General features: G+C 59.2%; 2 protein-coding genes across 4 annotated transcripts in view; one reads left to right on the top strand and one right to left on the bottom strand.

Moving 5' to 3' along the window:
* Positions 1-12,030, top strand: part of VAMP8 (vesicle associated membrane protein 8) — a 500,499-nt gene that overhangs the window by 406,994 nt on the left and 81,475 nt on the right. The gene's annotated exons all lie outside the window — the stretch shown is intronic.
* Positions 246-2,061, bottom strand: LOC310886908 (factor in the germline alpha-like). Of its 3 annotated transcripts, none has more exons than XM_083812108.1 (4): positions 1,643-2,061; positions 1,305-1,457; positions 728-874; positions 246-465 (listed from the first exon to the last, which is right to left on the bottom strand). In XM_083812108.1, the coding sequence occupies exons 1-4, from the start codon at positions 1,862-1,864 to the stop codon at positions 445-447; spliced, it is 543 nt and encodes a 180-aa protein (XP_083668234.1). In that variant the 5' UTR covers positions 1,865-2,061; the 3' UTR covers positions 246-444. The 3 variants fall into 3 exon arrangements, with proteins under 3 accessions (XP_083668234.1, XP_083668235.1, XP_083668236.1); XM_083812109.1 differs by having other exon boundaries at positions 728-871; positions 1,643-2,054; XM_083812110.1 differs by lacking the exon at positions 728-874 and having other exon boundaries at positions 1,643-2,057.

Below are 12,030 nucleotides of genomic sequence, written 5' to 3'. Positions count from 1 at the left end.
AACGGCCCTGGGGAAGGTGAGGGGGGGGGGGGGGGGAACCTGGGAGGGGAGGACCCACGCAGGAAAATTCAATTTTTGCAATAAAACAGCCGGGGAGGGGGCAAGGAGACAAAGCCAGGCTTTTGCCACCCCAAAAAAAGTCAGGTTTTATTTGGAGATTAATTTGGGGGGGGGGGGGGGGGGGTTGTTAATGAGCCCTGCTACCTGAGCACAGTGCTAATTCCTAGTTATATTTTAATGAGCAATTACACCTGTCGCCCCCCCCCCCCAGCAACACTTTGGGGACACCAACGCCCCGCCGCACACGGGGGCAGCTCGGGGGGGTCAGATCCATCCCGGCTCTGGGACCCCAAAATCTGTGCAGGGACATCGCCACGTCCCACGCAGGTCACAGGACACCCTCTCAGGACACCATCCTCTGCAGCACACCCCCAGATTTATATTTTAGGGGTTGGCTGGAAGCACCTTAAAAAGAAAAAAAAAAAATTTAATATATTTTTTTTGCATTATTTTGGAGCAACTGGAATATTTTGGGGGAGGGGTAAAGGCTGATTTTAAGCAAATCCTTATTTCTGTAGACAGAAATTGGATGTTTCTAAAAGAAACACGAGTGGGGGGCTCCCCGTAAGCTCCCCTGGGTGCTGCCACCCCCTCACCATGGGACACCCACCCTTGGGGGACCCCAAAACCATCACCCCCCCCAATTTCTTCCCATGGCCCAACTCACCAGCTCCCCACTCTGCTGCGATGGCCCTGGGCAGGTTTGGGGCATGGGGGTACCCCACAGACACGGGGAGGCAGAGAGGGGCCAGTCCCCCCCCAGCAGCACCCCCCCACTGTCACCCAGCACCTGCGCCGCTCCGTCCTCCTGCTGCTGGGGGCCACCAGGGTAACGGGGTGAAAAGGCAAAGAAATGGGAAAAAACAAGGACAAAAAAAAAAGTGAAGCTTGGACAGGGGAAAGAAAGCTACAGGCACACCCCCAAAATTAGAATCCTTGCAAAAATTTAAGGATTTTCATCCAGAAGTAGTAACTGGGGGATTTGGGGATGTTTTGTGTGGGTTAGGCTGCCCAGAGCAACCCCAAAGCCACCTGCTAAATGAAAAACCCCAAAAAGCCAAATTTAAATAAAACCCAATTTTAAGCAAAGCCCCCCCACCCAAAAAAAAAAAAAGGGCCAACCTCAAAAGAAGCTCCCCCCCAAAAAAAAGCCACTTTTAAACCCACTCGTTCCCCAAAACCCTAAAAATTAACCCCCCCAGCTGCACCCCTGAAGCCACCCCACAGATTTGGGGGGGTCCCACCTGCAGGCCCCCCGTGTCCTGCAGGACCCCACGCAGCAGGCGGATGTACTCAGCGGCGGCCTTCAGCGTGTCCACCTTGCTGGGCTTGCGGTCGCGGGGCACGAGAGGCACGAGGGCTTTGAGCGCCGAGAACCCGCTGTTGAGGTTTTTGATCTATAAGGGGGGAAAAAAATGGGGGGGGTGACCCCCCCCCTTTTTATTTTTCAGGGTTCCCCTTCGGATGGAAAAGCACAACCCCATTCCTCGGTGTCCCCGAGCATCACCGCTCCATTGGGATCAATCTGGTTTGAATTTGGGGGTGAGGGATGAGGTTTTTTTTTGGGGGGGGGGGTCCTCACCCGCTCACGCTCCTTGGCGTTGGCCACCCGCCGCCGCTCCAGCACCCCCGCCAGGTCCCCCTCTGCCTCGTAGCCCCCCGTGGGGCCGCGGCGCAGGCGGGCGATGGGGGCCACGCACGGCAGGGGGCCGTGGCGCTGGCTCAGCACCGTGCCCAGCACCTCGGGGGGTGGTGTGGCCAGCAGGACCCCCGGCCCCCCCACTGCCCCGCTCTGCTCCCCCATAACCAGGGAAAAGAAGAACCTGTGCCTGCACCCAACACACAACACAACCACCTACTGAAAATACCCCCAAAAGGCCCAAAATTCCCTTAAATACACACCCCGCCTAACGGGTCGCACCTGGTGCCCAGCTGGGGCTAACGAGTGGGGCGGGGGAGCTGCTTTGCCCAAATTAATGCTGGTTTTGGGACTGTCCAAGCTCATCCCTCGGCCCTAAAGTCTCCTGTTAAACAGGGAGAGGTCCCAAGGCCCCAGTATTTGGGGGCTTTACGTTTGGGGGCTCTCTCACAAGCAGGGGGTGGGTGGGGGTGTCACTGGAGAAAACGTCCGGGGTTTGTTGGTGTCCCTGCAAAACCCCAAACCCTAAAACCTTGGAGTTGTGCAGCGTGACCCCAAAATTCCCTCCTAAAACACCCCCGGGGGCACTGGGGCCTTGTGGTGGATGAGCCCCGATGCGCCGGGGATGGGCGGCCACTGCCTAGAAGGGAGGAATGGGGTTTTTGGAGGTCTCGTGTCCCCAAAAATGCAGGAATAGGGTTTTTTATTTTTAAGGGTGGCAATAAAAATGTGCGTTGTGTGATGGCCGGGAGGCAGGTCTCGGTAGATGGCAGTGTTGGTCCTCGCAGCCGCCTCCTGAACTGCTGGAAAATCCCATTTGGGGTGAGCCCACACCATCCCAGGGGACAGAAATCCCCAAACCCAAACACGTCAGTGGGGATGGGGCTTCGAGCCCCCAAATCTCCCCTGCTGGTGCAGGCACGGGGAGTTACTGGGGTATGCTTGTGCCATGGGATGCCCCAGGGACACGAGGGGACCGAGGATGGGGTGGGGGACAATGCTGCGAGACTCACCCCACTGGGAAGTCCACGTTTATTAGGGCTCGGGATTATTAGGGGTCATTTATTAGGGGTCACAGTTACTGGGGCCATGGCTATAGAGGGGTCATGGCTACTGGGAGTGATGGTTTGGAGGGACACAACTATTTGGGGTCATGGGTATTGGGGTCATAGTTATTGGGGTCACAGTTAACAGGTGTGACGGTTACTAGGAGTCACAGTTATTAGGAGTCAAGGTTAGTAGGGAATTGTTTATTGGGGTCGTGGTTATTAGGGGTCACTTCTTAAGGGTCACAGTTATTGGGGCCATGGGTATAGGAGGGTCAGGGTTATTGGGGGGTCAGGGTTATTGGGGGGTCAGGATTATTGGGGGCCATGGTTATAGGGGGGGTCATTGTTTTGGGGGTCAGGGTTTGGGGGGGTCACAGTTATTGGGGGTTATGTGGATATTGGGGGTCACAGATATAGGAGGTCATGGATATTGGGGGTCAGGGTTACTGGGGGCCATGGTTATAAGGGGGTCATGGTTTTGAGGGAGTCACCGTTATTAAGAGTCACAGTTAGTAGGGGTGATATTATTGGGGTCGTGGTTCTCAGGGGGTCAAAGTTATTAGGGGTCACAGTTATTAGGGGTTGCAGATCTTGGGGGACATGATTATTAGGGGACATTGGTTTTAGGGGCTTATTGGGGTCACAGATATTGGGGACACAGTTATTAGCAGCCACAGCTATTAGGGGCCCTGGTTATTGGGGCTCACTCCCAACGAGGGGCAACCTCGAGTGACCAGCACGGGGCTCCCCCCACCCTGGAGAGCTCAACCCCCAAAAAATAAAGGGTCCTGAACAATCCCTGGCCTGCAGCTTGCTCGGAAAGCTGTCAGACCCCATAGGGGAGCCAGCCTCAGGTCTCTTGTCCCCAGGGCCACCACACCCCCAGCACCACGTCCGTCCTGCCGGCCCCGCTGCCCGCCGGGGGCTGACATTTGCTGTTATCACGAGACTGGAAAATTACCCGGAGGTTTCTAATTACCCTCGCCAGGAAGGTCAGCAGAAGGGGGAAGGTGAGCGCCAGGGCCGTATCCTGCAGCGGGGCAGCTGCTGACACACGATTAGCACCATCTGCCCTGGCACGGTCCCAGACGCTGCCCAAGGGAGGGCAGAGCTCATCGGGGAGGAGCCCGATCCCCACCCCACGGGTGCCGGATCCCGAGGGAGCCGTAGCCTCGTGCGGGCCCCGTGGTGCCCGGGGGCTGCGGGCCGGATCCTGCCTCGTGCTCGTCCTTTGGGAGCCGGGGCTGCTGCGTCCCCATCCGGCCTCCACCCGAGCCTCAATGCCACGTGGCCTCCGTTCCCTTGTGCCTTCGGGTTGAAAATGCCTCCATCAAGCCATCGGAGGGGGATTTGTGGGACGGGGGCTGGCAAAATCCCTTTAAGGGCCCCTTTGGGAGGTCGGTGGCACGTCCCAGCATGGTGTGGAGGTGAAAATCCCCCCGGGACCCAATGGGGCTGGGCTGCGCCCTGCTCCCTGCTCGCTCAGGGCAGCACGGCCAGTCGTGGTGTGGCCTCATCTGCTCCCAGAGCCTTGCGCAAAATCTTTATGATGGTGTAAATGCTGCTCCTCTGCCTCCGCACCTACATGCGGGGAGCTAACCCCATCAGCATCCCCCCTGAGGTCAGCATCCCTCTGGGGTCCCTTTGGGGACCGCTTGGGGACCAGCTGCAGTCGTGCCCAGCTTTGGCTCAGTTGCAACATGACATCGGGGTGCATTTTTCCCGGGGAAGGAGCCTGGAAGTCACTTTTCCAAATTTTTTTTCAGCACAGCGATGAGAACCCCGATGCAGCCCCCAGCCTTTCCTGACTCCGCCGCTCGTGGATTTGCAGGAGCAGCTCCTGGGAGAACCCCCCCGAGCTCTCAGACGTGCTTCGTCCAGCAATTTTGCTCATGCTGAGCAGCTCCACGAGCAGAAATCCCCAAATTTCTCCAACATCCCACACTTCAGACCCCTTGCACACGGCAGCCCCAATTCCTCACCCATGGGCATCTCTGGTCCCCGGGAGCAGGGGAAATTCAGGTGGCAATAAGGCGAACCACAGCGACTTTATCAACTCGTGCAGGCAAAGCCTGCTGACATAAAGGGCTTTTTCCTGCCATCACAGCAATAAAGCCACCACCGTAGGTGCCACGGTGATAACCGTATCAGCAGCCCCAGAGCACCTTATCTCAGCCCCATAGGGCCCAGCTCCGGGAAGAGCCGTGGAGCTCCCGTCCTGGCCAAGGTTCCCACTGCAGGAGCTGCTTGGGGCAGAAATCTGAGCAGGGATTCATGCGGGAAAGCCCAGGGCTGGCTCTGGGGGAGCCTTCAGCCGCGCAGGCTTGGGATTGGGGCTGGCTCCCAGCGCAGCGCCCAGTCCCCGGCCACCCACCAATGCTGGGTCCTGTGCAGGATCAGTCCCGGCCACGCAGCCCCAAACGCTCAAGTTGTCCCTGAGCAAGCCGGCAGGGACAGTAATGGGGTTTGTTGGGCATGGGGACAGTGGGGATTAAGTGGGGTGGGGGCAGTGGGGGACGTTTTAGGGTCGCTCAGTTCCCCGTGACCCAGCTTTTTGTGTGACGGAGGGAGGTGAAACGCAGCCCGTAAAATAAAATCTATGCTGGGACCATGCGAGGAGGCAAAAATCCACGGGGATGTGCTGGGAAAGGGTGTCCTGCCCCTGCAGCCACGCTCCCCAATCACGTTTTGCTTTTCCTCGATGCTTGCCATGCGGACGTGCCAGGAGCGGCACTGTCACGCCGCCAGCGCCCAGGACTTGGTTCCAGCTCCTCCGCAGCAGCAGCGGGGCCCGAACAAAGGCGGCTCTGTCCTCCCCTGCAGGAAGAAGCCTTTCTGTGTCAGCGAACTAAAAGCCGCGCTCAGGAGGGGCCCTTCGGCTTTCCCCTCCTCCTGCATGGCGATTTGGGGGAGATAAAAGGGTTTTCTGTAATGCAAAAGCGTTGCCAAAAAGCCCTGGTGGGAGTTGGGTCTGCTCGGGGGGAGCTGGAGCGGCTGCAGAGAGCACGGCGGGGTTGTGCTGGGTGCTGCTGCCAGCGGGGCTGTCCCCAGGGGCCACATGGGGTGGGGTGGGATGGGGATGGGGATGAGATGGGGATGGGATGGGATGGGGATGGGCATGGGGACGGGGATGGAAACAGGAACAGGGTAGGGGATGGGGATGAATGGGGACAGGATGGGGATGATGTTGGATGGGGTTGGGGATGAGGACAGGGATGGGGATGGATGAGGATGGGGGTAAGGATGAGGATGGGAATAGGGCTGGGGATGAGGATGGAAGGGGACAAGACGGGGATGATGACAGGGAAAGGGATGGGATGAGGATGAGGATGGGGACAGGATGGGGATGGGGACAGGGACAAGGACAGGGAAGGGGATGGGATGGATGAGGATGAAGTTGGGGACAGGGACAGGAATGGGGATGGATGAGGATAGAGATGGGGATGGCTATGGGGATGGGGATGGGATGGGGATGGGGATGGGATTGGGATGGGATAGATGAGGTTGGGATCAGGATAGGGATGGGGATGGGGATGGATGGGGCTCAGCTCTGCTGCACTCTCCCCAGCCAGCACCTCACCTTACAAAGGGAAGGTGCCGGGCCCAGAGCAGGGACCAAGCTCTGGGGCTGGCTTTAACCTTTGCCATGTCTGGGTGGTGCCCAAGCCCACGCGCAGATCCTGCTTCCCCAGCAATGAGCCTGTGATGGGGAAACCTCAGACAAGAAACAATTGCCGTCCCTTCTCTGGCTGCAACATCAGAGCTGCAATTGCACCACAGAGCGAGCATCACCTTTGGGACACCCGAAAAGGTGATTTCTGGATCCCTCGAGCACCACCCGACTCCTGCCTCCCTCCTCCTGGTGCACCATGAGCAGGTGCCGGGGGGGGTTCTGCTGCACTGTGGGGACGTCCCCAGCGGGAACAGGAAGAAAAGAGGCCACGAGGCTGGGAGACGCAGGGAGCACAGTGTGCTGGCTGCCTCCCCTCCTCCCCAAAGGCATTTTCTGCCTTGCCCTTCCCTCTGCATGGCCGGGCAGGAAAATCACGCTGCTCGCTGCACGCCTGGGTTACTGCGGAGAGCGATTTCTTCCGCTCGGCTGTGGCGGCCAGTGCTGCCCTCCCTCCCGCCTCGTTAATCCCTGTTGGATAGAATTAAGGAGCGCATCAGCCCTAAACCTCTTTGCTCGCCAGCTCCTCTTCCGGGAGTGCGGAGCGGGGCCGTGCATGCCCGCGGTCACGTAGGGACGGAGCACGGGGCCGCGGGCTGGGGACGGCTGCTGCGGCTGCTCCGTCCTCCCCTGGCACCCCAGCATCTCCCCCTACCTGAATCCCACCCCAAAAGCCCCCCCGAGAAGCTGAGGGGCTGCCGTGGAGCGGTGCGGGGCGTTCTTGTGAGAGCCGCATGGGCGGACGCGTGCCCTTGCCCCGCACGCACACGTGCACACATGCACACGTGCAAACCCCATCTCCCAGCTGCTGCATCACCTGCGGGGTGTTAGCAGGATCCAGGCTGTCCCGGCATGGTTTGGGGCTCACCCTACAAATATCCCCTTGCAAATACATATTGCAAAAAAAATAAAATAAAAGGGAGAGGACCAATCGGTAAAACCACACCAAAAATCAGGGCAGCCTGCAATGTCACCACACTGTCCCTGCCGCCACGGGGCTGGCCGGTGACACAGCCTCTATTTCTGGCCGTGCAAACAGGTGTGACACCCGGTGACCCACTCGATGCGGCCGCTGTGACAATGACGCCCAGCCCACGAGCCACCGGCGTGCCCGCCAAAAGCCCCCGGGGGATCGGGCATCCCCAAGCGACCCCGTCCTGGAGAGCCGCATCCCTGCGCCGGCAACACCCGGGCGGGATTTGGGGCACGCAGCAGGAGCTGCCCCGGGCTGCTCCCCAGCTCCATCACCCCCTCTCCATTATTTTGCGTGGGATTAAAGCCATGGCTGCTAAAATCCTGTATTTATCCCCACGGTGCCCAGCCAATGACCTGGGCGCTGGCGCGCAGGGCTGGGGATCAGAGATGATAAAGCTGCCTCTTGCCCCCTGCTCCCCGCAAAGCAAAAGGCGCCCGGTGCCACCGCGCAGGGGGGCACGATGGCGGCGGCGAGCGGGAAGAGCTGCGCTCAGGTAAGGGGATTTCATCCCCAGATTTGTGGGGTTTTGTGTTTTTTTTTAAGCCTTGGGACTGGCTGCGATGTCCTCGGTGTGAAGGATGTGCGGCCGCTTCAGCCGGCTTCCTCCTGTAGGAGGAACTGAGCCCACGCCGCTGGGCAATGCTCCACGAAACCCCGATTCTGAAGAATTTAGGGAAGGGTGGAGGAGAGCTGGCCCTGGCCCCATGGTCCCGAGCCATGCAGGGAGCTGACACAGCTGTGAGATTTGGGGCACTTACCAGCACAGTGTGAATTCAAGGAAGGCACGTGATTGCGCGGAAGTGGAGCGTTCTCGCTGCCCCAATGTCCGGAGGGGGCGCGACATTTCTCCTTGCAGGGGGAGGATGCTGGGCGCTGCTTGCACGTGGCTGCCAAACCTTCTGGAGTTCCGTGGAAGAGTGTGGTTTTTTTTTGTTTTTTTTTTTTTTTTTTTTTTTTTTTTTTCCCCTGGTGTTTTGACATTATTGCAGCTGGAAACGTTAAAAAAAAAAAAAAAAAAAAGGAGTCCTTGATGGTGCCCAAAGGAGGGGGTTTGCCCCGAGGCCCCAAAGGCTCCTTAACCCTTCCCTGAGCTCTCTGACTGCTTCCAGCCTGTGGTTTTTTTGGAGCTGCCCAAACCAAGCCGGGTTTGGAGCCCCTATCCCACTGCCCACGCTGCCAGGACACTGTGCAGCCCCTGCGGCAGCGAGAAAGGCTCCGGGGGGGGCGTCCACACGCGGCTTTGCTCTCCTGACATCGATGCTCAGCACCAGGCGCTGGGCAGGGTGAGCGGGTTGGGACCTGCCCGTGGGAATCCCTGCGGGTCGAGCAACAGCAGCGCCTCCGACCCCCTCCAAGGGGCACTGGGGGCTCCTCACGGTGGTTTCCAGCGCTTTGCCCAGCCAGGGGCACTTTGAATTTTATCAAACCAGCCGGTGTAGCAGGGAAAAAAAGCAAAAAACAAAAAAAAACAGGGATGGTTTTGAGCATCCAAACCCTACAAGAGAGCCAGCATCCTCACGCCCACCTTCGGTCCCCGGGGTGCCACCAGCGGGGCCGAAGGGATGCTCCCCTGGGAGACGCCGGGTCCCCAGCACGGCACAGGCCAGGTTTGGTGACAAAACCAGGTTTGGTTGGGAAAGTGCCGGGCACCGGGGCCATTCGTCTGGGGGCGGCGTGACTCACAGCCCCGTGGCCCTGCCGGGACTTTTGACCTGCAGGAGGTGCCAGGATCAGGGCCGCACCCTTCTCCAACCCCAGGAGCAGAGCCAGGATCCCTCTGGGGTGAGGGGCTGCTCGATTTCTCTGTGAATTCGGCCACGCCAGCTTCAGAGGGGCACCAGAAAATCATGCTTATGGGTCCAGCATCCTTCCCGAACCGCCTCCAGCTTTTGGGGACCTTCCTGAGGCTTTGGGGACTGCGATGCCTGGAGGCAGCGGCTCTGATCCCTTCTCTCCCCATTGCATCCGGGGGCAGCAGCAGCTTTCCCTTGCTGGGCAAATTGCATTTTCTGGTGCTGAGACAGCCTCAGCTCCCCGTCCCTTATAGCAGCCCCTGCTCCCCATCCCCTGTAGCAGCCCCCTATAGAAACCTTCCCAGGCTTACACCCAAAGGTGACAGAGACAGAAGAGAACCAGAGCAAGGCAAAACACGTGCGAAAGCTCAAGGGTGGCGGCAAAATCTCCTCTAATTTACCGTGCCACCCCAAAACAAAGAGCTCAGCCCCATTTGGCTGCACAGCACCGTCCACGAGCAGCCCCAACCCCCTCGGGGACCACCCGCAGCCAGAGCTTTTCGGTGCCAGCAGGTGGGAATTTGGATATGAGCATCGGCAGGACAGATGGACGGATTTCCACTGGCACAGCCAGGGCTTGGTGTGGGCTGCCCAGAAAGCCGAGCTATCTGACTGGTTTTCTATTTCCAGCCCCAAGAGATTTGGGTTGGGCGCCGGCGAGCTGAAGCTTTCCGAGGTGAACAAAAGGTCCCCGTTGGCATTCCCCCGGCCGGGGTTTCCTTTTGGGACAGGATGCGTGGCGTGCACGGCGAACGAGATGGTGGAAACTATGCGGGTGTATCACGGGGCAGGATTAGTGCCGGCTCCCAGACTATCCGTGGCCACCACGTGCCACCCGGGCTCCCTGCGGCCGTCCCCATCCGTGCCTCAGTTTCCCCAGGATAAAGTGGCACCGGTGCCGTCGCCGTGACCCGCCGTGGGCAAAGAGCTGATTCAGCGCAGCCTCCTTTGCCGGGATCCTGCCCTCCTTCGGAGCGAGCACGCTGCCTTCGCCGCTGTCATTTTAGGAATGGCATTAGGGGAATCGCCCAGGAGTGTGGCGCTGAAACGCTGCCAGATTCCTGCCAGTCTGCACGGGGCTGGGACAGCCGGCTCCAAAGGATGGAGATTGGGATTTCGAGTTCTGTGGTGTGAAAGGAATCGTGAACCACGGTGGAATATTCACTTTACAAACTCCATTTAACAGAAAACTATTTGGAGACGGGCGCGGGGCAGAGACCGGCTCCTGCTTCATGCGCAAAGAAATTCCCGTGCTGCCCTCGCGGCCGGTTTTGGGGGAGGTTGGGATTAGGGAAGGCAAATTTGGGGGAGTTTTGGGGCAGGGCAGATGGCAGCCGGGCTCCTGATTTTGCACGTAGAGCCTCTTCCTTCGTAAAACATGTGAAAAAAAAAAAAAAGCAGACAGATGTGCCTCGCTATTTTTAGGCTCGGCAATGCTTTCATTTCGGCTTAACCGCAGAGAGTTTGGGTCTTTAGCGGAAAGCTGGATGAGAGGGGGAAGCGAAACGGAGTCACGCCGGAAAGATTAAGAGGAATCATCCCCTGCCACGGGGCAGCCGGAGCTGAAACCAGCCCCGCACCGGCTCTCGCTTGGTGGGAAAGGTCGGGAAGGGCCGGAGTGCCCGGAAAAATAAAAGGCGTCGGGCTCGGGTTTGTTCCTCGCGGTCTCTCCGGGTTGCTGCTCCCCCTCTCTTTCCTTTGAAATGCAGTTTCAATTCCCCCGAAAAAAAAAATAATAATAATAAAACGATGTAAATGACCGCTCAGAAAGAAATCCCACGAGGCAAAGCCGCCAAGGGATGGAGCCGGGCAGAGCTGGGAGCGGGGGGAGCTCGGGGGGGGGAGGTTGGGTAACGCCTGCCCCCGGCCCCGCCAGCTGCCCCAGGGCCTGGCGGTGCCAGACGTGCCCCGGCCCTCGTAGGGCTCCTTGCGACACGGCCTCGGGTCCCCGTGTGTCCTCGGGGCCCTGCACGTCCTCGGGGCCAGCAGGAAGCCCCGCGGGACGAGGCACCGGGGGCAGAAGGATGGGGTCGCCCACCCGTGGACGGGCTGGTGCCCCCCAACCACCCCCTGCACCCCCCCGAGCACTGCATTCGCTCCCCAACCCATTAGTGCCCCCAATCCTATTCAAGCCCTATCCCATGCAGTCCCCACCCCATTAGTCCCACCTACCCCGCATACACCCCCTACCCCATATACATCCCCCTACACCCCCTATACACCCCCCAGTCCCATACAGACCCCGCATACACTCCCCCTCACACGCCATTCACCCCCACCCCACTCACCCCACCCCGTACAGTCCCCACCCCATTCACTCCCCCTTCAGCCCCCATTCCATTCATCTCCCCACCCCATATACACCCCCATAACCATAAACATCCTCCAATAATCCCACCTCATTCATCCCCCCTGCCCCCCCACTCCATATACATCCCCCACCCCGTACATCCCCCATTCCATTTGCCCCCACCCATTCACACCCTCACCCCATATACATCCCCCCATACATCCCCCCACTCCATACATCTCCTCACTCCCCCCATAAAGCCCCCACCCCATAAACCCCCCACCCCATACAACCCTCACCCCACATACACCCCCCCCACCCCATACACCCCCATCCCATATACACCCCCACCCCATACACATCCTCCCCACACCATTCAACCCCACCCCATGCACCCCCACCTGATATACACATCCCCCCATACACCCCCCCACCCTATATACATCCCCTAGCCCATACTCCCCCACCCCATACACCCCTACTCCACTTACACCCCCATGTCCATAAACTCCCCACCCCGTGTACATCTCCCCCCATACTCTCCCCACACCAT

This window comes from Anser anser (assembly GCF_964211835.1).
Source record: "Anser anser genome assembly, chromosome: 26".
Classification (NCBI taxonomy): domain Eukaryota; kingdom Metazoa; phylum Chordata; class Aves; order Anseriformes; family Anatidae; genus Anser; species Anser anser.
The sequence above is the reverse complement of the archived record's forward strand: the minus strand, read 5'-3'. Positions and strand labels throughout refer to the sequence as shown.